Source organism: Uranotaenia lowii, chromosome 3, assembly GCF_029784155.1.
Source record: "Uranotaenia lowii strain MFRU-FL chromosome 3, ASM2978415v1, whole genome shotgun sequence".
Lineage (NCBI taxonomy): Eukaryota > Metazoa > Arthropoda > Insecta > Diptera > Culicidae > Uranotaenia > Uranotaenia lowii.
The window spans coordinates 270,849,324-270,877,249 of record NC_073693.1 but is presented as its reverse complement, the minus strand read 5'-3'; the positions used below and the strand labels follow the sequence as shown (position 1 = coordinate 270,877,249).

Genomic DNA, 27,926 nt, shown 5'->3' with positions numbered 1-27,926 from the left:
TTTATTCTAGTGTTTTTTTTCAAAAAATTATGTCTATTGATAAAATTTTATTTTTTCAATAATCTTGGGTAGTAAAAAGAACGTACTGTACGTGTCATGAACTTCAAAGTTACAAGGATCTGACCTAATAAATCGATCATCGACTGTTGCTCTCACTCACAAGTCAGAAAAAAACCACAACCAGGTAAACTGACTCTCCACACCCACTGTGTACCGGCATATGAAGATCGGCAGGTTCGCGTGTATCACATCATCGGGGTCTCCTTTCATTCATCCTCACCTGTGCCACATCCCAGGCCGGCGCATTTGCGGGAAGCTCAGTTCCGAATGGAAAGACGAAGCAGCGAAGGAATAAGCACGAGCAAGAAGAAGGATAAGGAATGGAAACGATCAAGGAGTTGCTTCTTAGAGAGGAGGTTAGTTAGTCAGCTGCGTTGTAGCGTATAGTAAACACCTTAGCCCGGGCCGGATTCGATCTTTCATAGATATTCTGGGTAGCCGGAATGAGCTGACTCAGTTGTCCAATCGCCGGACTCCGGTAGATTCGTGTAGTGTCTCACCTATAGTGCGTTATTGCGGTAGTGAATCGGTTAGTTTTATTGCGGTAGTAAATTTTGCAAAATCGCAAAATTTGTAATTTGTGGTTAAAGTGATATGTGCGAAAATTTGATTGTGACAACTTTAAGCACAATCATGTTCACCAAGAAAGTTTGACAACTGAGAAAAAGCGGTGCGTCCAAGAAACCGGTTCAAATTTCCACTTTGAAGTGATAACAGTACCTTAACTCACCGGAGCGAGAATTTTTGCGCAGTCGTGTCCGTCCCAGAGGAAGCATTAATTGACGATTTTGGACAACCGCCAATGTTCCGCGAATAAAATATGTTTACGACGACAGCGGCGTGATGAATCATCGGGGTTCTACGAATTAACGTGGTTGTTTACTATGCAGCGCATTCTACAATCCGGTCGTTCATTCATGGATACATATGTATCTTTGTTGTTGTTATTATTGTTGTTGTTAGTGGCTGATTTGCGCATATTTGTTTATCTATTTAGCCACCTCGAAATGGTTGTTGTGTTCCAAACATGTTGTGCTTTGTTGTGCCTTGCTGACAGATAAGAGGTCGGCTGCTCGCGAACGGAATAATTTGAGTGAAACTTGGCTTTACTGATCTTTTAAAAATTGAGGTGTCTTAAATGCAAGAAATTATACTAAAAAACTTTTGATTTGATTGCTCAAGTTTTTGCTTAAATATCATAAATTTCTAGAAGCACATATGAGGTTTCCGTTACAGAATCATGAAAGCGATGCTAATTGTTGTAATGAATCATAAAAGCGATGCTAAAATATAAAGCTATTAACATCAATTGAGGATTAATCCTTAAGATGTTGTCTGACTGTTCTTCAGTTCCAAGCGAGATCACAAGTGAAGAAACGTGCAGTTGAGAAAACGTGATGAAATTTATTAATTTTTTCAGTTTTTTGCATATTTATTTTATAAATTCAGATTCCACCAGTTTGAAAAAAGGCTAAAAAAGTTCATGTTTGATTGAAGTTCACAATAATAACTTTGTAAGTAAGAAATACGACATATTCAATTCATCATCGCTGACAAATTACAGGTTTAGAAATGAGTGATTTCTTCTATGATCAAATAAAAAATTGATAAAAAAAAGGAATTTCATGTTGTGACTTGTAAATAGCACAAAACAAATACTGATTTGATTAAAATTGCACATAAAAATTAACTCTTAAAGTGGCTATTTAGAATCCTTTTTCAAACTTTTCATAGAATAATTGAAAAATCATGATCGATTCAAAAAAAGATTTGAAATAATAAAAATAAGTGAAACATTTATGAAACTGATGAACTACATGAACTACATGAAAGAAAACAACTGATTCTGAATTTTTCTATTACACTTTATTCAATTAAGAAATGATATTTTGATGATGATGATGATGATGATGACTATGAATAATCTAAAAAAGTTGAATTCTTCAATTTTTGAAAATTTGGAAGAATATGTATTTTCGACATTACTGAAGAAACCTTAAAGTAGGCTTGCCAGATACTTTCAGAAAAAAGCGGGACATTCCACGAAAAAAAGCGGAACATAGCCGAAAAAAGCGGGACATTTTGCTTATTTTGAGAAAAGACGAATTTGAAAGATTTTCTGTGTTGAACCAATCAATTCAAATTGAGAGAAAAGTTTTACTTTTCCAGTTTAAGCCAGTGAACTTTGTAAAAAATTCCAAGAAAAAAAGCGGGACATTTTGAGGAAAAAGCGGGACAGCGGGACATTCAACAAAAAAGTGGGACATGTCCCGCTTTTGCGGGACGGATAGCAAACCTACCTTAAAGTTATTTCAATTGACAAATTTGTTGAATTCTGCAAAACGATTAGATTGTTGCTTTTGAAAATATCTTAAATTCTATTTAGTTAATACTTTCTGAAAAATTCTTAATAATTCTATTTTTTTCAAAACACGAAAATTAACCAATTAGATAACATCTCTTGTTTTTTCGCAGATGTAAAAATTAATAGCGGTCTTTAAGAAAGTTGATTGATATATACCTGTATGATATTTTTTTTGTTTGTTATTATTTAAGGTTTTGTCAGAAAAGCATTTCTTGAACAATTTTACCTATTTTCAAAAATTTTAGGGTACCAAAGTTAATCAAAATTGTCGCTTAAATTCTGTGCATTTCAGAAAAATGTTAATTTTGTGTCCTTGTGTAATTTTTTAAAACCCTTTTAAATGTAGAGTTGAGCATTTAGAAAAACAAAAAATACAAAATAAAATTGAGGTTGAAACGGTTTTTTTAAATATTAGTTATCAGCATAATATTTGTAATGATATTAACATTTTTTTTTTATTATTTTAAAAGTGATAAGTAATAAAGTAATGGATAAACTTGTTAAGATACTCTTCTTAATAAATACCAATTTTGAAGACGTGTTAGGGTTTTCTGTGTGTCAGGATTTGAGTTTCAGTACGAAAGGCTTATAAAATAGCCGATCGAAATCAACAATTAAAAATTAAGTGGCCCGATTAACGCCAAACTTAGGAATTTATCATTTACATTACATTTTGTCATCCTACTTTTTAAGGGTCGATGCATTTTCATAGTCTCTTGGTATGGAATGACCGATATTTATATTCATTCTTTCAATATTGGAAAAAAGTATAAATTGCTTCAGCATTGAAATGCTAATGTATAGACGATAAATCCTCAAACGTAAAACATCTACAGCACTGCTTATTATTTCAATATATTTTCATTTAAAATATTTACAAATGTTTCTCCATAAGAAAATTACTATTGTCCATAAGAAAAAAGCTGTTGAAAAATTTTGTATTTTTTTTTTTTTTGAAGAAGAAGACAACATATCTTAAAGTCTTACAGAAAATTGTTTCTCTCCACAAAACGTTCTACTTTTTTCTTTTTAATTTTTTTTCGTTTTTTCATATGGACCATCTACTCCAAGGCAAATAACACCGTTTGTTTTGTAAGACCCCTTCAAGCCTATTATTAAACTAAAACTTGGATTACAAGGTATTTAATTGCCAAAATGGGGGAAAATGGATCTTCCAAAAGATTTCATTCCAAACTTCAGCTCATTAGATCCACTCTTACAATCAGAAAAGTACTCTTATGTTGCCTTGAGATTCTCTTATGAACTTTCGCCGTAAGAAAAAATAATGCAATTCATAAGATTGTCTAATGACTGAAATGAACACCTTCTTGAAAGAGAGGGTATTGTTTTTCATAAGAAAATACAAGGCAACAAAATTTTCATTTTTCCAAAGTGAAAAGAATGTAGGAGCTTATTTTGACTAATTTTGGAGCGCCGATTCCAAATATTAGTTTTGTTTTTTTTATCGGCTCTCTTTTCCGAAATAACTTGTGAAAAAAGGAAAAAAAAATCAATAAATAAATCAGTGCATTTTTAAGGCAAAACTAAAGAACTCAGTGACGAACTTCCCCAAAGACCGCGAATAATTTTGACTTCTGAAAGTTATTGAAGTTTTTTTTTGTCATTTTTTCCTAAATCGACAAAAATGAGAATTTTGACCAAATTTTTAAGAAGATTTAAAATAAATCGAATCTTTTATATTTTAAAACCATAAGTCAATTCGTTTTGCGGCCTTCAACAAAGTTATTAAATGAATTAAAATCTTTTATTACAAATACTCAGAGACTTCGATAAATGATGTCAGAAATAGTTGTAAATCTATTAATATTTCTTAAAATTAAAAAAAAATCAAAGCGTTGTACCTTTGAAACAGGAACATCTAGGCAAGTTCTGTTTCCTAGATATGTTTGTGTTATTCTATTATACATTTTGCACTTTTACTGGTAATCGCATTCTTTATCGATTAAAAAACGGTAAAAAAATACAGATTGTAAAAGTGTCTGAGCTATGAATCACCTTGAGAAATTACCACAATTGAAACAGCGAATTTGAAAAGCAAATTCAAGCCATAGAAAATTTTTCGAAATTTAAATTAGGACTTCAAATTTAAAAATTTGAACGACGATATTCAATTTTTTCTGGTTGCATTGCAAATTCAGACTCAGAATTTAGATTAACATGTCAAGTTGAAAATCAAGCACCCAGAACTCAGGCTCTAAATAAATTTAAAAATATAAAATGAAGAACCCCACTCAGTATACAAGACTAGAATCAAACCAAAATTATAGAATATTAAGAGGAATGAAATTTAGTGGATCTGTTCTCAAAATTGCAGAGAAAAAAAATCATATTAGAATACCAATCATTAGCAATAAACTGAAGCTAAGCATTAGAATATAAATTTAAACTTTTTATTATGAATCTAAACTAAAAGTTAAGTTTTATTTATAGAACCGGAATTCACTCGAAATTAATCGTTGATGATTAAATTTCAATTTCAGAATTCAAAAACCAGAACTCAATACACAAATTCTGTATGCGATAAATTTTTTTTCAGTTCGAACATCATCGTGTTAAGTCAATAGAAAAAGTGTTGACAAAAGTATTTTAAAAAAAACAGAGTTTTGCACCAGACGTAGATTGAGATATGAAGAATCGAATGGTAAATGTAGTTATCTCAAAATTTATGATTTTGACACCTCATCCCTCTGATTGTAAGGGCCTTAATTATTTTCTTAATCCTTTGCAATTAAACCCTGCTTCAATTTTTGTTCTGTAGAAATCCTAACAAACATTATCGTTATCTGAATAACCTGAAGTTAAGCATTTAAACCAAAATGTCTTATTTTGGTTAAAAAAACCGGATAAACATATTCATTTCTGTATTTAAAACTGGAAAGATTATAAAATTCCGATAAAAAAAACTGGAAAAACCCGTGAATTTGAATGTGGAAACTCGCCACCCTGAAATCATTTCATAATTTACACAATCATTAGCTCTTTGTAATCCGGTTACAATTCCTCAAAAAAAAAAATGCTTTTTACTTTCCTCTCGTTTTGGAAATTTAGATGAATTTTTGTCTCCTCAAACAGAAACGCCACCGGTGATAATTTCGTCGCCGTTCTTTTGTCCTTTTGATTTTTGTCATCCAGCAAGCCAAGGAGCATAGAAAAATTGAAAAAAATAAATGTTTATGAATGATTTCCACATTTTTTAAATATTCACAAAAAACAATTCATAAGTTGTCACACAAACTTATCATTCCGATTTTTAACACGAAAATTTAAAAATGAACTTTTTCTGGTGAAATTTTCCTATAACCGAATTGTGTTTTTCGTCTAGTATTTTAAATGAATGTGTTCATTTTATTTTCACACTGCAGTTCTTTTTTTAATTTCCATAAAAACTTATTATGAAAATGAAGGAATTTCATAAGATTCTTATGAAAAATTATTTTTAGTTCATTATTTTGAAGTTCATAATAAAATTTCTTCAGAGTGTAGGGGTCGGTCAAGTTTTCATAGGAGTTTTGCAAAATTTGTTCTAATAAAAGTGCCTTAATCACTTCGCTGGCACATTTTTTTTGTAATTTTGTAAATCGTTATAGAAATTTTGTTTCCTCAGCAACCCTTTAAATTTGATCTTTCGAGCAGAAATTTGTATGGCGTGGAACAATTTTAGTCTGTTGTATTGTGATTATATATTTAGCTCAAATGAGGCAGAATCATTCCAGCCTTATTTCGACAACAAGCAGTCGTATATTCTTACCTTTTATCATCCCTTAGGGGGCATCCATAAATTACGTAACGCTTCTACGGGGAGAGGGAGTAAGCTCGATCGTTACGAATTGTGACATAGGGGAGGTGGGGAGGCATGCTCATCGTTACGTAACGATTTTTTTCTTAAAAATTTCAGTTTCATCGCAGCTGTTTTGATGTCATTCAATTTTGGCAGAATGATAAGCAAACCAAAATCTGGTTAAAATTTATGAGCTTCAACATGTTTGAAAAATTCTGAGATAGATTTCTTAAAATGTGTATTAAATATCCGTGAAATAACCGTTTGAAAACCGATTATTAGGTACATTTACCCCCAAGATTTCAATTCAACCTTAAGATGGAAATTTTACTATTTTTTTCTCAATTGATTTAAAAAATGCAATTTTGATTATTACGACGAATATTACTAAGTGGAGTATATTTTGCGTAACAAGTTATGCTCTTTGAACAAAATAAAATAATCAAGCACAGAGCAACTCGTAATAAGACAATCAATTTATTTTATCAGAGAATTGTCATCAATGAGTACTAAGAAGCGATTCAGATCGATATTAATTCCGTTTTAAAGAACTTTATAAAAATTTAGGTTAACATCTTTTATTGACATTCAAAAATCAGTATTTAAAAACATCTGAAAATCAGAGGAGGAGGGGAGGGGTAATTATCAGCGTTACGTAATTTTCATAGGGGGGAACGTCTAAGCGTTACGACTTGTGACATACGGGAGGGAGGGGGTCAAAAATGTGCATTTTTGCGTTACGTAATTTATGGATGCTGCCTTATTGATTATGCATGCATTCTTACACGTAATAAAGCTCTCATGTTTACTAACGTGTTATTGATTTAACTTCTAACGTGAAATTGCTTTAGAATATTTTGTTATTTTGTTATGCAATTGGTTTTAGGTTGCAGATAATGTAAATTACCAAAACAGATAAATTTAACTATATTAAAAACGAGAATGTTGCCTGCCAGAAGCCCGGTTTTATTCGAGTTTGCCTGAGTATTTAAAACAAAATTTGGGAAAAGTCTGGTTCCGCCTGGTCCGGCTCGGATTTCATTGAAAAATACCCGGATTTCGCCCGGATCTATCTACTTTATTTGTTGAATTAAACAAAAAAAAAAAAACAAATTGTGTTGTAAATTTATTTTATTTATGCGTCCAACACAAAATTTTTCGAGAAAGGTTTTGATGGTTTTTGGAAGACAAAAATACGATTTAAAATCTGCTAATAAGGCCCCCCTTCAAAATTTTCAAAAAACCTGAAGAGGGGAATAAAAAAAGTTTGAAGTATTTTAAATAAATTTCTAAAAATTTATCAAATATCTGAAAGATTACAAGAGCAAAAAACGAATTGTGGTAGATGGGAATTTTATCACCTTTTGTACGAATGATTTTATTGAATTTTTTGATAAATTGATTACCTGATTTATGGGTTTTGTGCAAAGATCTAGTGTGCATTATTATTGCATACAAGCTTTCATGCTATTTTTCCACTTTATTAATTTTTTACATTATTTTTTCTATTATCCAGCTCCGAGTGACAAAAGAAGGATTTGAAATATGTTCCGGCATAAGTTCTGATGAAACAAAAAAAAGTTCTTATTTTTGTTGAGTAATTCCAAATTTGACCAAATTTGTCCGGATTTATGGTCTAAAATTTTGAACTCAATTGCCCGAATTTTGCCATGTTTTTGAATAAAACAGCTCGATTTTTTCCGGCCCGGATACGTGCTGAAAAAAAACTGGCAACCTTATGTATACACTATTCCTTATGAGCTATCTACAGGTTTATGGAATATCTCAAATGTTTAAAACATATTTACATCTTTTTAAAATTACTACCAGAATATTTTTTTTTTATTATTTGAAATAAAAACTCTTGAACAGAATCATTTCTACATACGGCCATCAAGGTGTGATGACGTTATTTCGGTTCATTAATCTTCAGTTTTTAGATAAGTCTATCGAATTGTAAGCTATACTACGTCGATTTTTTTGATTCTTTTCATGATACTTTTCACATCACAGTTTTTTGTATCTGACAATTTGCGCAGGGGGTCTTCAGTTCTTCCCCAAAATTGAAAATTTAGTTAATTTTGTCGACTTAAAAACACATGTATTTTTTCAAATTTCTAACATTTTTATTTCCAATGCATTTTGATGCGCTGTTTTATGATTTCCGTTGAAAAATGAAAGAGTTTCGTAGCTTTGAAATATGGTTTAATTTTATTTACAAAAAAATCTTTTCGAATCTAACTCGGAAAATCAAAATGTTAGTAATCTGAAAAAATACATGTGTTTTAAAGTCATAAAAATGCATCGGGAAAGCCGATACCCCAAATGAACCGTTTTCCCTGCCCTTTAATTGCACCATAATAATTACAAACGAGCTCTGGCGTGATAGTCGCAGCCGCCAATAATGCAATGATGCCGATGAATGCGCAGTCAAGTTCACTCGAATTATTCGCGTGCATTAGCTTAGTTACGCTTACACGTACTTTTGTAAAACATCACGTAACGCGGCCATCCACCAAAGTCACACAGTTCTATTGTCTGCGGCTGTTCGAAAAGCCGGCTGTAAGCTCTAATGTGTTGCCGCTAACGATTTCGCGGATTCACGCGCGTATTGGTAAATTATCGGCGGCGATCATCGCGATTAGGAATTCCTTACGCGTGTCTTTGATTACGACGAGTCAGTAGTTGCGGTAGACACCTTGCGCCTATCTTTCCTAGCTTACGGATATCCGAACTTCGAACGCGCTTAGAACTTTGCGCAAGTTTCAGTCTGGAACCGGATTCTGACGCATGCGGCAGCAGCTCATCAAGCGTTGAGGCGTAGCCGAATAATTGATTGTTTTGTTTTTTTTTTCTGTTTGTTATTCAAGTTCAACTACCATTTGGTGAAGAAGAAAGTGTGTCAAGATCGCTTCTAAACTAGACCTGGACAATGTTTATCGTTGTGGGATTTCTATACGGTGGAGAAAAGAAGTTCCTGTCTTGAGAGTGACAATCGTTATGTAAATATAAGAAGGGCTCGGGAATAGTGATGTTTTCGTAAAGATAAGAAAAAGTGCACGATGGCTAGTGCGACAACTAAAGTGGCTGCCGAAGGTGGGGCCGGGATGGAGAAGACGAATGTGAAGGAGCAGCCGCCATCGGTCGTTACGACCACCAAAACCTCAGAGATAACCATTATTATGAAAACATTGGTGTCAAATACGACGACGACGTCAGTGAAATCTAAGAAGGTGGGCTCGAAAACGGGACGGCAATGTGAGTGCCAGGAGGATAGGTCCTCAGATGATGGTAAGAACGGTGGCGTTTCTAGTGCGATTGAAGTGACGACCAGTGTAAGAGGTGTTTTCGAAAATAATCCTAACGGCTGTCTGACGGCGCAAGGCGGCGAGCCACCGATTTTGAATAAAAATTTTATAGCGTTGCTGAAAAGTGCCAATGATTCGTCGTTTGAGAATGTGCTCGAAATCAAATCGCTTCTCAGTACACCAAATCTGGTGCTGAAAAGTTCCACCGATCAATTGTTGGGTTCTAGCGACGCCGAAAAAGATGCAGAAAAGGATGCCCGGAAGTACCTGAACGATCTAAGTCAGCTCAATGCAAGTGTTTGTGGTAAACCAAATTCCAAAAATGTAGAGTCCAGTGAAAACAATAATACCGATAGTGAACGTTCATGTTTAGAGAGGAATAATCTCAGTGTGATAGAAGCAGTTGTTGAGTCTAAGCATGGTTTAAGTTCATCGGACTCAGATACAACTGGGAACGATAGTACCTTTAAGAAGCCAAAGATTTGTGATGAAATGAAACTCGTTCGCTTTACCGTTAATCGCGTTGAAGAAGATCCAGGCGAATCTTGTAAGTTTTTATCCCTACCAAGTTCAACGCCAATCAAGGTGCGAATCCCTAGCCCGGAAGAAGTTCGAAAGGCTGAAGAGTACAAGTTGAATCTCCAAACCCCACCAGCTGACGCGTCCTTCATCGATTCCGATTTCGAGTCAATGGAACAAGATCAATACGATACCTGCAGCAGCAAAGAGAGCTGGAAGCCGGACAAGATCACCCCACCTCCAGAACCCCCAAAGTTCATCGAGCCCTTCAACCCGGAAGAATTATTCCCGGAACCAAAAGCGAAACCAAAGCCTCCGGAACCACAACCGGAAACACCCAAAACCCTAAGAAAAACATCATCCACCAAATCATTCTTCGAGGAAGCCCTCAAAACTCCCTTAGCCCTCCGCAAAAAGTTCCAAAAGCGACGGAACTCGGAACTCCCCAAACAACCGTCCCACTCAAACTTACTGAGCTTCTTCTCATCAAAAAAGAAGAGCAGCAGTCTGGAAGGTGTCCAGAAGCCCATCCTTAGCAAAAGATCTCTCACCATCAGTGACAACAGCTCCGCAGACACTAGCCGCTGTACCTCCCCCGCACTAACCGAGGAAAATGTCCGGCGCCTCTCCAACGCCATTCGAGGTGCCGATCTATCCAACAAAACTCTGGTATGGGGAGAAAACTACGATTACTCCTACGAGTGTGAACCCTCTCATTCGGACGTCGAAGAGGAGGATGAAGAAAGCGCGGATCAACCGACCCCAAGTCGCCTAGTCCAGTTTAACATCTCGTCCCCGGAGTCCTCCTTCGAAATGCAACCCCCCATAGTCCCCACCTTTAAAATTGATCCACCCCAAGCGATCAACATCGCTTCGGAATTGGCTCACGGCCTTATGGGAACCGCATTCGCCGTGGCCAGCGGTTGCATGAAGCGGTCTTCGAGTGATCCGGTGTACTGTAAGGTGCGGAGTCATAGCTGTACCCCGTTGACGTCGGATATTGGGGAATCGGACGAGGATGCGGTGGAACTGGAGGCAACGATGATGAAGGCGGCGCCGCATGTGCAGTTTCACAATATCAATGAGGCGTCGCTGAGGAGTTTGGATAAGATTGCTGTAAGTTTAACATCGGATTTCAAAGCTAAACGGAATTTTTATCATTTTAGAACCAAATAATTGTTTGAGAACGCTTATTCGATTGTATAGCTCGGGCTGAACAGATTCTTGTATATTTGAATTGGGAATTTTAAGTTTTTTCTTTATCTTTGTGAACTAACTGAACTACTTTATTAAGCTATCTACAGAATATTTCGGTTTGTTAACACTGGACTACTTGTTCCAGATATATATAAAACTAGCTGATCCTTTACGAACTTCGTTTCGCTTTAAATCATTGGTACGTCAAAATGAGTTTAGAAAATGAATTCGAAACATTCTTTCGGCAATTTTGGGGAAAAAATTCAACAGTGTTTAAAGTCGCTACTATTATTATTACTTGAAATTCAAATTAAAGAGTTGATTAGCTTTTTATTAAAATTTATGTGAGAGTATTTTCTTCTCGATCGATTGCAAAATCTAGACATTATGGCAGAAACATGTACTATTTGTTTATGTGCACGACTCTTTTGCTTGACCTTCACACTTAAATTGGTATCAATTAACTGCTTTTAACAAAATTATTGCACAAAACTCTGAACATTCGATGAAACCCTCTTTTTCTGTCCCATGGCCCGAAATTCGATAATTGAAACCAATTTTACGTTCCTCAAAACTCCCTTGTGCCATTTTTTCTTTTCAAATTATATGTAAAATAACGTCAGGAACTTGAAAACAGTGAACAGTGAATATAGACGCCCCTTTCGCCGAGTCAATTGCTCATAGTTTATAACCCTCATCTGAACATTTTCATCTCAATCCGATGCATGATCACGACAATATCGCGAAAACAGTGAGCAACTAACATGGACGGCCTTTTTTTTGACCACGATTCAAAACTTGACACCTGAAATCAATTATCTTTTCTGTTAAACTCCCATTTGTCAATTTTCATTACATTTCTATGCTCAATCAAGAGAATATCGTAAAAACAGTGAACAGATAATAACCCCTTTTGCCGACTCCTGAGGCAATTTTCATCTCAATCCAATGTAGAATAACGTCAATATCACAAAAACATTAAAGTTGGGTATGGACGACTCCTTCAGCCGACTTCTGATCCGCAATTCGAAACTTGAAATCGATTGCTCGTCCCTCATGTGCTAATTTTCATCAAAATACGATCTATAAAAACGCCAATATCGCAAAAATATTAATCAGTAGATATGGACGACCCCTTTGGCCGACCCCTGACCCTTAGTATGATAACTGAAATCGACTGCTCGTCTCTTAAAACACTCATGTGCAAATTTTCATCACAATCCGATGTATAATAACGCCAATATCGCAAAAAACATTAATCAGTGAATATGGACGACCCCTTTGGCCAATCCCTGACCCTAAATTTGATAACTTTAATCGATTGCTCGTCTCTTAAAACACTCATGTGCAAATTTTCATCACAATCCGGTGTATAATAACGTCAATATCGCAAAAACATTAATCAGTTGATATGGACGACCCCTTTGGCCGACCCCTGACCCTAAGTTTGATAACTGTAATCGATTGCTCGTCTCTCAAAACACTCATGTGCAAATTTTTATCACAATCCTATGTAAAATAACGCCAATATCGCAAAAAACATTAATCAGTGGATATGGACGACCCCTTTGGCCGACCCCTGACCCTAAATTTGATTACTGTAATCGATTGCTCGTCTCTTATAACACTCATGTGCAAATTTTCATCACAATCCGATGTATAATAACGCCAATATCGCAAAAACATTAATCAGTGGATATGGACGACCCCTTTTGCCGACCCCTGACCCTAAATTTGATAACTGTAATCGATTGCTCGTCTCTCAAAACACTCATGGGCAAATTTTCATCACAATCCGACGAAAAATAACGTCAATAACGTGAAAACAATATTTGTCTTGTATGAACGACCCCCTTCAGAAGGGGTCGTCCAAAAATCTAAAACCATTTTTCATCATTCCTGGTCCTAATGAGCATCCATGCCAAATTTCAGATCTCTAGCTCCTAAGACGGCTGAGTCTATAGAGGACAAACAAACAAACAAACATACAGATAATTGCTTTTTATATATATAGATATGGTAAAGCTACACCCAAAATTCAGCCTCTTTGCCAATCGTGTGTAGTCAATTACATAGCATCATTGGCATAAGAAAATAACAATATGTACAGTTCGACCACCTAAACGTAGATCTGCCACGATGGAAGTAGTAGAAGCAGGTTTGCCAACATTAAAAAATCACCCAAAAACAGTTCTCCGCTTGAAGGGCAAGCTGTGGCATATTTACAAGCTGTGTTTTCTTCACAAACATGAGTTGTCAATATTGAACTCAGGTTCGGGGGGTGAAAGTTCTCAAGTTTGAGAACTTTTGATTTTCAGTGTACCTTGTTAGGAGGCCAAACGCCAGGAAGCAACCGTTGTGCATTTTTTTTATGATTGATCGGTGACAGAAAGCCTATGACAAATATCCCTCGCCCTTGATGAAAGTCTAGCAGTACACTTATTTAGATGTCGGCTTGGCAAGAATATATAATTAGTAGTGTGAGTTCGATTCTCATTTCCTTACAGCACTGTGTTTTTTTTATTTTCTTGTTTCTAGGATAAATTATCCAATAAATAGGATGAAAATCCCATAAAATGTTTTTCTTGTTCCGCTTGAATGTAGTGGTAATGCATCATTTTGGTTGGGAGCTCGAGTCTGCCAGTAGTGCTTTTTCAAACATATCATCTTTGGCACAATGCATATCTCAGCACATTTTCGGCACAGAGATCTGTTAAATAGGCATGGGATTTTTGCAACCTCTTCTAAGGGTATAAAAATTACAATCATTACTTCACAGCTCATACAAACGCATACTGAAATTTCGACAACATACTCCAGCTGAAGTCTGCTATCAAGCGCCATTTTTGACTGATTATGCGATTTAACCGTACATTCATATTGAATAACCAAATCAATGACACAAGTTTTCTTATGAAGCTACATTAGCGGATATTTTCACTTGACTAAAGAAAACGCCAATTTAGGTAGTATGTGAATCTTATTCCTTGCAAAATTATTCTAACGAAACCACATTATTCTTTCTCTACGTGTTATGTAGTCCCATATTGGTTGTCATTACTAAGAATATGAGACTTTTTTAATACACCCAAAGAAGAGGTTGCAAAATTTCAATGCCTTTCGGCCGCGCTGAAGAGTGTACTGTACCAAAGGTGATAAATATGTTTTGGAAAAGCACTGTGCATAAAGACTCGAGCTCCCAAGCAAAATGTTGCATGACCTCTACATTCGAGCGAAACATAAAACACATTTTATGGGATTTTCAACCAATTGGATAGTTTAAACCCAAAATAAAAAAAAAATAAAAAATAAGTGAGAATCGAACCCAACGCAACATTCTTATTTCGACCTGTCATCCGATGACTTAACCAGTTTACCAACTTAGTCAGTTAGCAAGCGAAGGTTTATTGGCATATTCTTTCTGCCAAGCCCGATCACCAAAAAAAAAACGCACTGCGTAGGCCGTCTTCCGTTTGGCTGATGTTTTTTTTGTGCATCCTCCTTTGTTAGGTTTATGTTTCCAACCGGGAAGATTATTTGAAATTTTAATTTTTGGTTTTTTACGGTCTTGGATCTCAATCAAACATTTTTTTATTTGAAATACACGACGTTTCGATCATTTTTTTGTGGTCTTTCCTTTGAGAAAAACCACAAAAAATCGGGTATTTCAAATAAAAAGTTGTTTGATTGAGATCCAAGACCGTAAAAAGCCAAAAATTAAAATTAAAAATCCTCCTATGTCTTTGATAAGAATGGGATAAGAATGGGATGGGCATGGGATGGGCATGGGACGGGCAAGGGATTGGCATGGGATGGGAATGGGATGGGAACGCAATGGGAATAGGATGGGAATGAGGTGTTAATGGGATGGGAATGGGATGGAAATTCATTTATTTTTTTATTTGGATCCTAGACTTAAGCCTTTTATCTGAGTTCAAACTTAAATTAACACTCACTTCTCATTTTAATTTGTTGTAAAACTTCTTCTAACACGAGTTTAAATTTGGTCTCTGGACATGCTCAAGATGATTTCTTCCACATATGCGTTGTAAAGTGCCATCATTCTATACATAGGTCCGTTTCGCGCGTAATTCTGAATCCTATTTGTTAGCTGAAATGGCCTCACGCTGCGCAAACTGCTGCGTCCTTCATTGGGGTACGGCGAATAATACCTTCCACTTGCTAAATCCTTCAGAAATAATATGTCGATTGATTTTCTACGATGTTTGAGCAAATCTAATCCGACCAACATGCACAAGGCACGGTTATCTGGCATTGTCTCTTGCCAACCAAGGTTTCTCGGTGCGTATTTCAGGAATTTCTGTTGGACTCTTGCTAATCTTTTAATGGGGACGTTGTACTGCGGTTGCCAAACAATACTTTCGTTCTCTATTGTTGTACGAATTAATCCAACATAGATTTTCACGATAGTATATGGGTCATTCAACTCATGACAAATTCTACTGATCATTCCAAACAGAGAGTTTGCTTTGGCTAACACTTGTTCTATATGGTTCGTGAAATTTAGTTCTCTGTCTAATTCGACTCCAAGATCTTTTATCGATTTTTTCCTGGTAATTATAAAGCTGTTTTCCAAGCGATACTCGTACATAATGTTCGTTATTTTTCGAGAAAATGATATAACGCTGCACTTGGATACGTTTATTTTCAGTCCATGGCTTTCTTAACATTCTGAAAATCGGTATAGCGCATTTTGCAAAATTAAGCAATACTCCGGAGAACGAACGGCACAAACACATCCTGTAGAACCTCGGGAAACTCATTCATAACAGTGATGAAAAGAAGAGGTCCCAAGCAGTGCTGCAAATTTTCTGAAAGCCCGAATGATATTGACTGTGATTTTCTATCAGTGTAAAAAGCTGTAAAAAGAATTATCGGCGAAAAAGACTAGTTTCCTAGTAAATTAACAGAATTTTCGTGATTGTGACGTCTCATCCTGTATCAATACTAAACAGGGTGGCCAGCGAACCGGGAAAACCGGGAATTAAAAAAGAGACCGGGAAAACCGGAAATTTCAAATCAAAACCGGTAAAATTATTTATGGATGATTAAATCCTTTTAAATCCTAAAATACATTCATTTCATCATGACGGAACTTTCTCTCAGAAACTTTACAATCAATAGTCGTTTTTTCCAGGATTGTTAGCCATTTGGGAAGAGCAGGAAAATGTCGGGATTTCATATTGCTGAGTAAAATGTCGAGGAAAGTCGGGAATATTTGATAAATTGAGAGTTTTAGCTCACGCATATTGTGTGAATATAAAGAAGGTTTTAAAGTTAAAAATTTAAAAAAAATTCTAAATGTCGCGACTTTATAGTTCTGATGTAAATTTATATGTTTCAATCAGACAGTTTTCTATTGAATCCACATCTCGAAATCTAAGCTTTAAGCTTATCATCCTTCTTAGAACTGGCCTACTGGAGTTATTATACACTAGTCCAGAATTGTTGAGTTCGATTCTGCATCAGGAAACACGTTATGCTGAAACGAATCTTGGAAAAATTTGCAGAAATCTTACAAGCACATTTAAACTGGGGGAGTTATTTTAAAGAGTCCGACTAAAATATCGGATTAGTTTTATGAAATAAAAAAAAAGAAATTTAATATAACGTTTAAAGAGAGATATGAATTCAGTTTTTCATACATGAAGTCTTTACTCGGTAGACAAATTTTCTGAAAAGCTATTTTTACAAAGATCTAATGATCAAAAGCAGTTTTTAAAAGATTGAAAAATGAGACTTTTTCGTGAAAATAAGTAAATTTCAGCTGTTTTCAATTGAAATTGAAACAGTTCCTTAAAAATAAAAAGTAATTATAACCATACTTCACATTTTCATTTGATTGATAAATATTGAAAAAAAAATCTAAAAAATCAAATATTTTGTTTGTGTTTTATGTAGGGGAGAGTGGGGTATCGTGGGCCATGGGGAAACGTGGGCCACTTTTAATATCTCAGATGTGAGTTGAGATAAAAATCTCAAACCAACTGTCACCGTCGTCGCTTTGCGTGAGCATATATTTCTATATGTTGTTGACTGAAATACGCATCATATGCTTCTTTTATTTATCAAGCTAAAAAAAGTTATAAAAATTTACTTACATAATTAAAAAAACACCCGCTAATTTCATCGATGGGGAACCTAAAGTGCATAACAAAAATATGCTCAGACCCTTATGATCTTAGTTTTGTCATGATCTTTCACGTGGAAAAGGAATTTATGATGAAACATGAATAAGTCACACAAACGCAGCCAATTTGCAAATCATAGCTTGTGAGGAATCGTGGGCCACACATTTTGAACCACCTATATTATTATGTTTTTATACATATTCAGAACTTAAAATACGTTTTTCCTATCTGTAAAGTTTTCTTATGCCAAATGAAGAGTTATGAAAAATATTTTGTCCATCCTATATAAGAAATTTTGCCCAAAACGTTCGCGAGCCAGGTTTGGAATCTATGCGATCATATACAGCTCTCTTTTTTATTTCATCATCTGAAATAGCTTTAAAATAACGAAATGAATAAGGATATCACAGTTTTGGGTCAACTCATAAACTTTGCATGTTATTTGGTCAACTTGGATTTGGTGGCCCACGATTCCCCACCATTTTTCAAATTAAAAAAAATATTACTTTTTTTCAAACAGTCAGAAATTGGGGAAAATAACTTATTAAAAATTTAAGAAAATAACTTATGATACCTTGAAAATGTAGAAAACCATACCATTTTTTATTTTCATTTTATCTTTTATAATAAAGAAGTTATGGAACAACGAAAAAAAATGGCCCATGATTCCCCACTCTCCCATACTTAAACAATAAAAATTGTCAAAAACTATCAAAGCTTAAGTTCAAAAATAAAAATCCAATTTCTAACAAACGACATAACCTCGAGGTACTTAATTTAATTGATTCGAAAATTTAATGAAATTATTTTATCGGCTATATCGGTGAAATTGTATATTCTTTGAGAAAGAATATTTAAGAATTGAAAGAATATAGACGGATAGAAGATTAGAATAAGGTGAAAGATGTTGAAAATGAGCGGGAGGGTAATTTTAATTTGAAAACTTTTCATCACATTTCATCGTTTTGTTCCTCATTCCATCATTTTCAACATCTTTCACCATATTCTAATCTTCTATCCGTCTATATTCTTTCAATTCTTAAATATTCTTTCTCAAAGAATATACAATTTCACCGATATAGCCGATAAAATAATTTCATTAAATAAATTTACGGTGATTAACTCTTCATTTCGAAAATTTAATGTTTAGCTCAATTTTAACTTTTAATAATCGGGAATTTTCCCATGCGGGAAAAATTACAGAAAAAACCACCTTTTTATTCGGTTAATTGATAAACGTACGGAAGGCAGAATATGTAACAAGAGATTCACAAGTTTTTGTGCGATTCTTGTTTACACTACATACAAGGTCGAATAAAAACATGCATTTTTGAGATAAGACAGAAAATCTAGAGCTCAGCGCATTCTGATAAAAATGTTAAAGGTATCCAAACAAAAGCATGATTCAGTATTAAATATGAGAACCGAAATAAAATATCAGATTGCTGAAAGACTTAAAAGAAAGTAACAATTTTCGGTTGAGTTTTAGACTACTAGATTTATTTTCTTACCGTTTTACGATTACCGTAATTCAAGATTGCACTAAAAAAATTAAGTCCTCTCACACTTTTACATTCAAATTGCCTAAACACATCTTCAGTTTTGGTCAAAAAAACCTAAAGAACATATTTGTTTGCGCATTTTGAAACGATAAAACCATAAAATCTCAATCGGGAAAACCGGGAAAAATTTGGGGATTTGAAAATGGAAACTCGCTGGCCACCCTGAAACTGAAATGAATGGAATAGAAAAGTCAACAAAGATAAAAGCACACACAAATTAACTATAAAATGACAAAACATAATGAAAACATGACAAAAATCTAACAGATGAAATAAAAATTTGACAAATGTGACAAAAACATGACAAAAATATAAAAAAAATAATACAAAAATATAACAAAATTTTGACAATACAATAACAAAACATGACAAAAAAAATTAAAACATTATGACAAAAATCTGATAAATATGACAAAAATATGTCAGAATTAAGACAGAAATATGAGATTTATTTGACAATAAAATGACAAAAATTCGATAAACCTTAGTCAAAAATATAAAAATGTGTTAAAGATAAGGTAAAACTATGGCATAAGTCTGATAAATATGACAAAATTATTACAAAAAATAAACAATAAAATGAACAGATATGAAAAGATATGACATTTGTCATATTTTCATCACTTTGTCATAATTTTACATAATTTGACGACTTTTTTGTCCCTTTAATTTAAATTTTTTGTCATATTTTAATCATAATTTTGTCATAGTTTTGTCTTTTATTTTTATCACAATTTTATGTCATGACATTGTCATTTTATTGTTATATATTCGTCATATTTTTACCACGCTTGTCATATTTATGATTTTTTTTTGCCAAAATAACTTTGTCATTTTTGTTAAAAATTTGCCAATTTTGTCATTTTTTATCAGTTGTTCATTTCATCATTTCTATCAAACTTTTTATCTCTAGACTCTTGGGTTAAAATTGTTGAGACGTGAGACTGAGTTTAAATACCGAAGGTACGGAGTTTGAATCTTCAAAGAAATTTTCAATCAATTCAACAACCTTTTTTTTGCCTTTTTTTTACCGACAAATATGTTAATGTAAAATCGGGTGCTAAATCCAAAAATGAAATTAAAAAAAAATCAGTAGAATAGTTTTTGAGTTATGCTCCAAATAAGCAATTTTGGAAAAATAAAAAAAATTACTTGTAGTTAGATTTAAATATCGCGGGCTGCATAACATTAACCCTCATCCGCATTAGAGTGTCATTTTGACACTATTGCAAGTTTGAAGGCTTGAAAGCTTCACAATACAAAAATTTCTTCGGGGACCCTAAATGAATTCAATAGTTCTTTTAAAGAAGAAGAAAAACTTCTTTAATATTGTATCTTTACTTTTTTTATGGACGAACCCTGGAAGCCTGGACAAAAAAACTCCCTTTCCGACTTAGAGTGTCAATTTGACACTCAAAAAGTAAAATCTATCTAAGTAGTTTGAAATATTATGTATTTCATATAAAACTTATATCAATAGAAACCTTGTAAAGTCAGAAAAATATGTTTTGAACATTATATATAGCTAAAGCTTCTAGTTTTCTCGTTATTCAGCATGAAAGAAAAAAAAATCCGAAAAAAACATGCCTCAGGAAAACTGCTGTACAGTCCCCCCACAATCATTAGTCACTTAACGTATCTTTTCATCACAAAATGCTTGTTTATTCGGGTGTTAGTTGACCAAATACCGAGCTTTGCATGAATTTCAGTCATAAAATGCTTCCTATTTGAGTTCAAATGTGTTTTGGTTTTCAGTTTTGTTAAAAAAATATCATAATTTACCGAAACAATAAGCGTTTTCCAAAACCACAATTATGGGTCAAAATTGTAGCACGTAACAATTATTAGTCAAATTGCTCACAATTATTAGTCACATAGAAGTCCATGGCAACACCCGAATATCAACATGGAAATCATCGCGATTCTGGCAAACATTCAGGGGCATTCTTTGATAGTATAAATTCAAGGAGCATTTGGGTAGAGCTATAGCAACCAAGAAATGTTTTGCTTTGTTAGCAAAAAAGTGACCCATGATTGTGTGAAATTTGGTAGAAGTTGTAACAATTATGCTGCCGTAATCTGGCAATCTGACGTATGCGCCAGCGAGGAAAATTTTCAGTACGGCGCTTTTTGCAAAATCCTTTTTTTAATGAGCCTCCGAGCAAATTTCTATAATCAAATCTGTACACTATGAGTTTAATCGATGACAAAACATGGCCAAATACATAATTTGTGGAAAAAGGTTTATTAACGGAAGTTATGTTACCAACGTCATTTTGTTGTGGAAACAGCTATTATTTTTCACTGTTTCCAAGACCAAATGACGTACATCCATCGTAGCATGCGACAAACCATTTCCAGATATTTTCTTTCACAATCAGTCAAATATTCGCGGCTCGTGGAGCTGTATCTGAACCAAAAAAATGGAGTTTATAGCTGAGTACGGTAGCATGAGCGAGAGTAAGCCTGAGGATAATTCGGTAATAGAACATGACACATTGTGCCTGGACTAACGAAGTGTTCAATAGGTTATTCAACTTTCGCGAATGGAACGTTTCAAAGACGTCATATTTTCCAAGCGAATCGTTGCTGTGTTTGTTTCTTGCAACAAGAAAGTCCGCACTAAAACGCGTCATTCATTATGCAAAAAATATGAAACACAAGGACTTAATTAAGACCCAAACCCACCTCCTTCCGCCCTTCCCAACCTCCTCGCGAATAGGCAAAGCCATTGACACCTTTTGAAATTAACAATCATTTTACAAGTATAATGGTAAAAAGGTTTTGTCCCTCATTTCTATTAGTCCTGAAGCTGCCACTAGTAATTTACTATCAATATTAATTCGTAGAATTAAAGAACTAGACAAAGACAGTCTTTTATTATGGTCCTCACACTCACTGTTTTTTTGAGACGTAATCAAGGCGTTGCCAACATATTTTTTTATTAAACTTACGTCACTTTGAGTAGAAATGGCACATACGTCATTTTGTTTTCATAATGTTATGTTGGTATTTTTTAACATTTCTGGACATATTTTTATGTAATTAGGTCGAGTTTGGTATCTTCTATCGTTCAAATGCAAAAAACACAAATCGGTAATGTTGGCGCATACGTCAGTTTGCCAGATTACGGCAGTATGGGTCAATTTTATTTTGGAAATAATTTTGAAATTTCGCGTTTTATTCGCTCAGTTTCATTTGGAAAACGTTTACTCGTCCGTTTTGCTGATATGAGACCTATTTATTTTGTTGGAATTTTTCTAATACACGCATAAGGGGCTTAACGGTTTGAGATGTCAACCTTATAACATTAGAAATTTTCGCGATAGTTCAACAGATAATTATTAACGTATGACAAAAACTATTCAAAGAGCAATTTTACTGGAATTAAGCGCACACATAATATTTTGAATGCATTTTGATGATGTTATCGATAAACTAAAAATAGTAGAATGTAAGTTTTTCTTTTAGTTCAGTAGATATAAGCAATAGACTGAGTCGATTTGGGGTCATTTTTGAATTTCTCAAACCCTGGGGTCTAAAATGCTTCGTTTTGGTCCAAAACTCATCCATGATTTTTTTTGCAGAATTTTTAAGTAACGTTTACATGAGTAAATTTGAACTTTTAGGTTTGTATGGGAAAATTGAATATTTTGTACTGAAAAATCAACATCATTTTTGTATCTTCTGTGCAACCGAGCCTGCTAATGGTTTTTGTGCCAATTTATAAATTCTTGAAAGGAAATTTTCCGCTGAACAATTTTGTCGAAGACTGTAAATTCGTATCTTATTAGACAAAAAAGTTATTAGCTGTTTACCAGGGGTATGTCTTTTGGCATTGATAAACGATCAATTCAATTGACACCACTGGTTGTGCCCCGCGAAGCATTGCATGACAAGTAGTCATGCAGTACTTCGCAAGGCACCCAGCAGTGGTGTCTATTGAGTTTATTGTTTATCAATGCCAAAAGACATACCTATGTTGAACAGCTAATAACTTTTTTGTCTAATGAGATACGAATTAACGGTCTTCGACAAAATTGTTCAGCGGAAAATTTCCTTTGAAGAATTTATAAATTGGCACAAAAACCATCAGCATGAACACGTCATCAGTTATAACGATTTTAGCTTGGAGTGTCAAATTGACACTCCTAGTGCTGATAAGGGTAATCAAATCTGATGCGGATGAGGGTTAATTTGAAGTCTCTTTTTTGTATACTGAAGGGGAACAAGGGAATCAACAGTATTGTTGATACTCAATAGAACATAAAAATGCTCTATTTTGAAAATACATACTCACATAATTACGAAAATCCGTGAAATCTGTGATAAATTTCAAAGTTCTGTGATCTGTGACACAGACTCTTTGATGAATATTGCTTGAAATTTTTCAAAATCACAGCTTTTTCCGCGATTTCGACAACCTTGTTCTGTAGTATTCGACAATTGTTTATCAAACATTTAACATCTTTGAGGATTGTAAGATTAACATCTTTCAAATAATTTGAGCAAAACATTGTAAACATTTTTAGGTTTTATGCCAATATTAGTAAACCTCGTCTAAAGACTGGGTTGGGCATTAGAGGGTGAAAATTGTTTCTCTCATTTGTAGGTATATTCAATTATTATTAAGCCGGTGAAAGATGAGAGTATATTCCAGATTGATTGATTGAGTTTAAAAATAAAATCAAACTAATAAGAATGACTTCAAATACATATAAATATTCTTGAGGTTGGTAGTTTAAGTTTTCACTAAGTTGGACTAAGTTTTCACTCATAACTGCAAAAAATGTCGGACATGATTTTCAAACATCAGATTTAAAATTCCTGTCAAACGAACACGCATGCTAGAAACCAATTTAGGTTTGTTTCCCTAATAATCGTGTAAAATAACTTGGAGTTGCAATTTGTTTTTTGCTACCGTCAATCATCGATGAATGAAACAATCGATTCCTACTAGTTCATGTCCGGTTTCAGCGGAAAAACGGTTCATATTTATAGATCGACCGGGCGCTTTTGCAAAACTTATAATAGATAGAAGCAAAAAGCCTTAATAACCGTTCGTTTGGAAAGCCAATTCTAAGTTCCGATCGTGTGAACTTCATTGTTTTGCGGTAATTTGAATTTGGAATGCTTTAAACGACCCAGCTAACTAATGTAGAAGGTTGGGTTTGGATGATGCACGAGCTACATCATTGAAGCTGCTGCTTGCTGGCTGGAGGTTATCTCAATCGGAGAGAGGGATGAGGGAAAAAAACGAGAGTAGGCCAATAATTACTTCGATTTATCAGCAACGAATGCTGGAGTGCAAAAAACGTTGGAGCTGCATATTTTCTTGATGTATTCGATTGTTGACCTGAGAGTTGCTTTTTTTTTGTTAAGTCTGTATATTCAACCGCTACCCTAGACAAGATCCTGATCCGCTTTCAGTTTTTTTGCACTATTTTTATGAAGCTTTCCTACGTTCGTCGGTCGAGAGATTTGTTTGTAAACAGTCGCTTCGTGTGTGCCGCTAACACGGATGGATGAGAGAAGGTCGCCTCTAGCTTCCAACCGCGCCCTAGGGAAGATTGTGGAAAAAAATATAGAAAGCTGTAATTACCTGAGAAACGATCGCCCTAATCGTGCGATGATAGAACAATAATAGAATTATCAGTTTTCGAAAGGTTTGAATCGTGTGCCTCGGATCTGTCAACGGTTCTGTCGATGGTTCAGAGAGTGATAAAACTAGACTAAATACAGCGAATGAGTTTTTGCAACATTGTAGGATGCAACGTGAAGATCGCAGAGATAACAAATACTCCCTCTCTCTTTATCTCATCTGACGCCTTTGTTTTGATTGTGTGAATTGCCTATTGAGCGATTGTTTTCTTAAATCTTCAAAAGTTATAATAGTTTTTATCTTTCTTCGATTTTCAAGCTTATGGAGTTTTTTAAGAATTTGTAATAATTTCAATATTTGTAGAATGGCTTATTTTTAGCTTTAATACCTTCAGTGAAAGCTTCGAAAACTTTCTGCGAATTTTCATCACAATTTGAAAATAGAAATTCTTTGGAATGTGCTCAAACAAGTGAAAATAGTTTTGCACCACTTTTCAGATCAAAACGGTCTAATGAAAAAGCATGCTGATTATCGAGGGAGTGTTTGATAGTTTATTAGGAGCTTGTAACTTTATTCGAGTGCATCCAAATTTTAAAAAAATCTTCGGGGACCCTCAATGAATTCTCGAAATCTTTAATTTTGAATAAGCGCCCCCCACCCCCCTTCTTTTTGCGCACCCTGAAGGCCCAGGTAAAAAACTCCCTAATCAGACCTTGAGTGTCAATTTGACACTCTTCGCTTAAAATCGCTATATCTCTCAACCGATTTTTATTAAATTGAAAGTTTCGAAAACCTCGTAATGTAACTCAAATATTTTTGTTCAGTTTAAAAAAAAAAATTGTTTTAAAGTGGATTGGAAAGATTATGTTATTGAAATAATTTAGACATCTTTAGATTCTTAAAATACGAAACATAGGAATTTCAAAGGAAGCTGTTTTTTTAGGGTGGGATATTAGAATGCGGGTGAGCATTTAGCTGATGATGTTTTTCGTCGTAGTAGAATCACTGATAAAATTTATATTTCATATTCCTCATCTTTATTCTTCATCCTACAAATTTTATCTAAATTCTGCATATCCTTCATCCCATCTATGCTACATTTCTTATCAACTCTATTCTCCATAGAATCTTTTATATACATACTTTTGTTTTTCTAAAATACTACATTTTATATTACAAAAATTCCTCATCTCAATTCTACATTCTATTCTCTGCAAAAGCTTTTCAAATCTCAGTATTTTTATTTATTTTCTGTATACTCATCATCCAATCCGGAAATATCCTTCACAAAAGCCTTCCCTATGTGTGCTTTTCTGTCGCTCTGCCGGAAAAATCCGAAAACATTCTTAGCAACAGCTTTCTCAAACTGTGCCTTTCTTGTCACTCTGTCTCTGTTTACGAGAGCCGGAATAATTCGATAGAATTGTTTTTTTTTTTGTATGAGCAAATCCACTGCGACCAATTTATTTGATCTATTGTGGAGTAACCCAATTTACTATTTGTCTGATTACGTCGTACTGTCATCATTAATTGAGATGTCAGTTGTAGACGAAGTCAAGACATAATTCCAGTTTGGGATGGTGTTTCTTATGAATCCCACCACCTTACTGGCCTTCATCTTCCAAATATCATCGGGCGTTAGGATTCGCTTACCAAGAACTTTTAGTCGATGTGTCATAAGATATCCACAGTCACACATTAAGTGCTCTGCAGTTTCTACTTCCGTTTTACAGAACCTGCACATATCATTACTAAGTTTGAATTTTTTTTTAAGGTGGTAATTGCATGGACAATGCCCTGTTAAAAGGTTTGTAAATGTTTTCAGATCACTTTTCGACGGGCTCAAAAGGTCGCGAGTTTTCTTTGGATCGGGCTTTATGAATCTTTTTGATTGCCTAGCACCAATAGCTACAAGCCATTTGAATTTTATTTTTAAATTTTCCCAAGTTTTTAGTTCTTTGTTAAGTGCACAAGTTGATACTCCACAGAAAGGTTCCGGCCCGGTCATTGGCCCTTCCGATCCTCTCCTAGCCAGTATATCCGCTTGTTCATTTCCTTCTATGCCGCGGTGACCTGGAACCCAATAAAGGTTCACCTGATTTTGTATTGATAATTGAGAACAACCTTCCCAACCAGAAAGCCAATTCAAAACAAACAATCAGCAGCAGTAGCCTTAAAAATCCAACTCAAAATAAAAAACCAAAAGCAGCAGGCTTAGAAAAATCTGCGCTTCCCAAGCCAACTCTGTCTTTCTCTACCAGAAGGCCAAATCAAAACAAACAATTAGCAACAGCAGCCTTAAAAGTCTGTACTTCTTTATCCAATTCCGTCTTTTTTTCATCGGAAAGCCAAATCTTAGCAGAGAATCAGCAGCAGCAGCCTTAAAAATCTGCGCTTCCAAAGCCCATTCCGTCTTTTTCCACCGTAAGACCAAATCAAAGTAAACAATCAGCAGAAGGTGCCTGAAAATCTGCGCTTCCAAAGCCTTTCCGTCTTTTTCCACCGGAAAGCAAAATCATTACAAACAATCAGCAGCAGCAGCCTTAAAAATCCGCACTTCCTAAGCCAATTCCGTCTTTTTCCATCGGAAAGCCAAACCAAAACAAACAATCAGCAGCAGCCTTAAGAATCTGCGCTTCCAAAGCCATTCCGTCTTTTTCCAGTGATTGCCTTTGCCAATTTGTTGCCTTTAAAATCTGTGCTCCCTGTACCAACCAATTTTTCTACCGAAGGCCGAATCAGAAATAATTTTTTTGTAGCAGCAGCCTTGACAATCTGTCCTTATATAACCAACCACGTCATTGTCGTGATTTTATGAATCTTATGAATCTCAATTCATAGATTAACTAAGACACGTCTGTTACTCACAAGAATAGATCAAAGACTGACTTTGTTTGTTTTGCCGAGTGTCGAAAAAATAACAAACGTTGCCATAGACATTTATTTTATTTTATTTATCTTGAGTGTTGCCGAAAACAACTATTATTTTATTTTATTTTTAAATAAGTTGGATTTATATTCTGCATAAATATCTTTCTTCTCATCCCTACAAAACCTACCACCAAAAACTGGATCAACAAATCGCCACCGCTAGAGTGCACTATGGAAAAAGCAGCCAACAGTTTTCACTTGTATTCACCTTCAACTGATTCTCCATCAATAATAAATATTAAACATTCAACTATAAATATAATAGATATGTATGTACTCTACGGTGTTAATGGTTGTTAGGGTAAAAATTCATGACCGAATTTTGGCAACCAACCATATACATTTTGTAAATTGATCCAAAAAACTGACCTGTGCACAATTCCAGCTCAATCTGACTTGTTTCAGGGGCACCTCACAGCGCTCAAAGTTTC

At 34.5% G+C, this 27,926-nt stretch overlaps 1 protein-coding gene across 2 annotated transcripts in view; it reads left to right on the top strand.

Annotated features, from left to right (window-relative positions):
- The first annotated feature begins 500 nt into the window (after nucleotides 1-500).
- The window catches only part of LOC129755307 (regulator of G-protein signaling loco-like), a 132,716-nt gene continuing 105,290 nt past the window's right edge, over nucleotides 501-27,926 (top strand). Inside the window, exons 1-2 of one of the 2 annotated variants that reach the window (XM_055751739.1) lie at nucleotides 501-604; nucleotides 9,095-11,167. In XM_055751739.1, the coding sequence (XP_055607714.1) occupies nucleotides 9,287-11,167 (1,881 nt within the window). In that variant the 5' untranslated portion in view covers nucleotides 501-604; nucleotides 9,095-9,286. Of the gene's footprint in view, nucleotides 605-9,007; nucleotides 11,168-27,926 lie in introns of those variants that run through there. The other variant, XR_008739229.1, reaches the window with a different exon arrangement.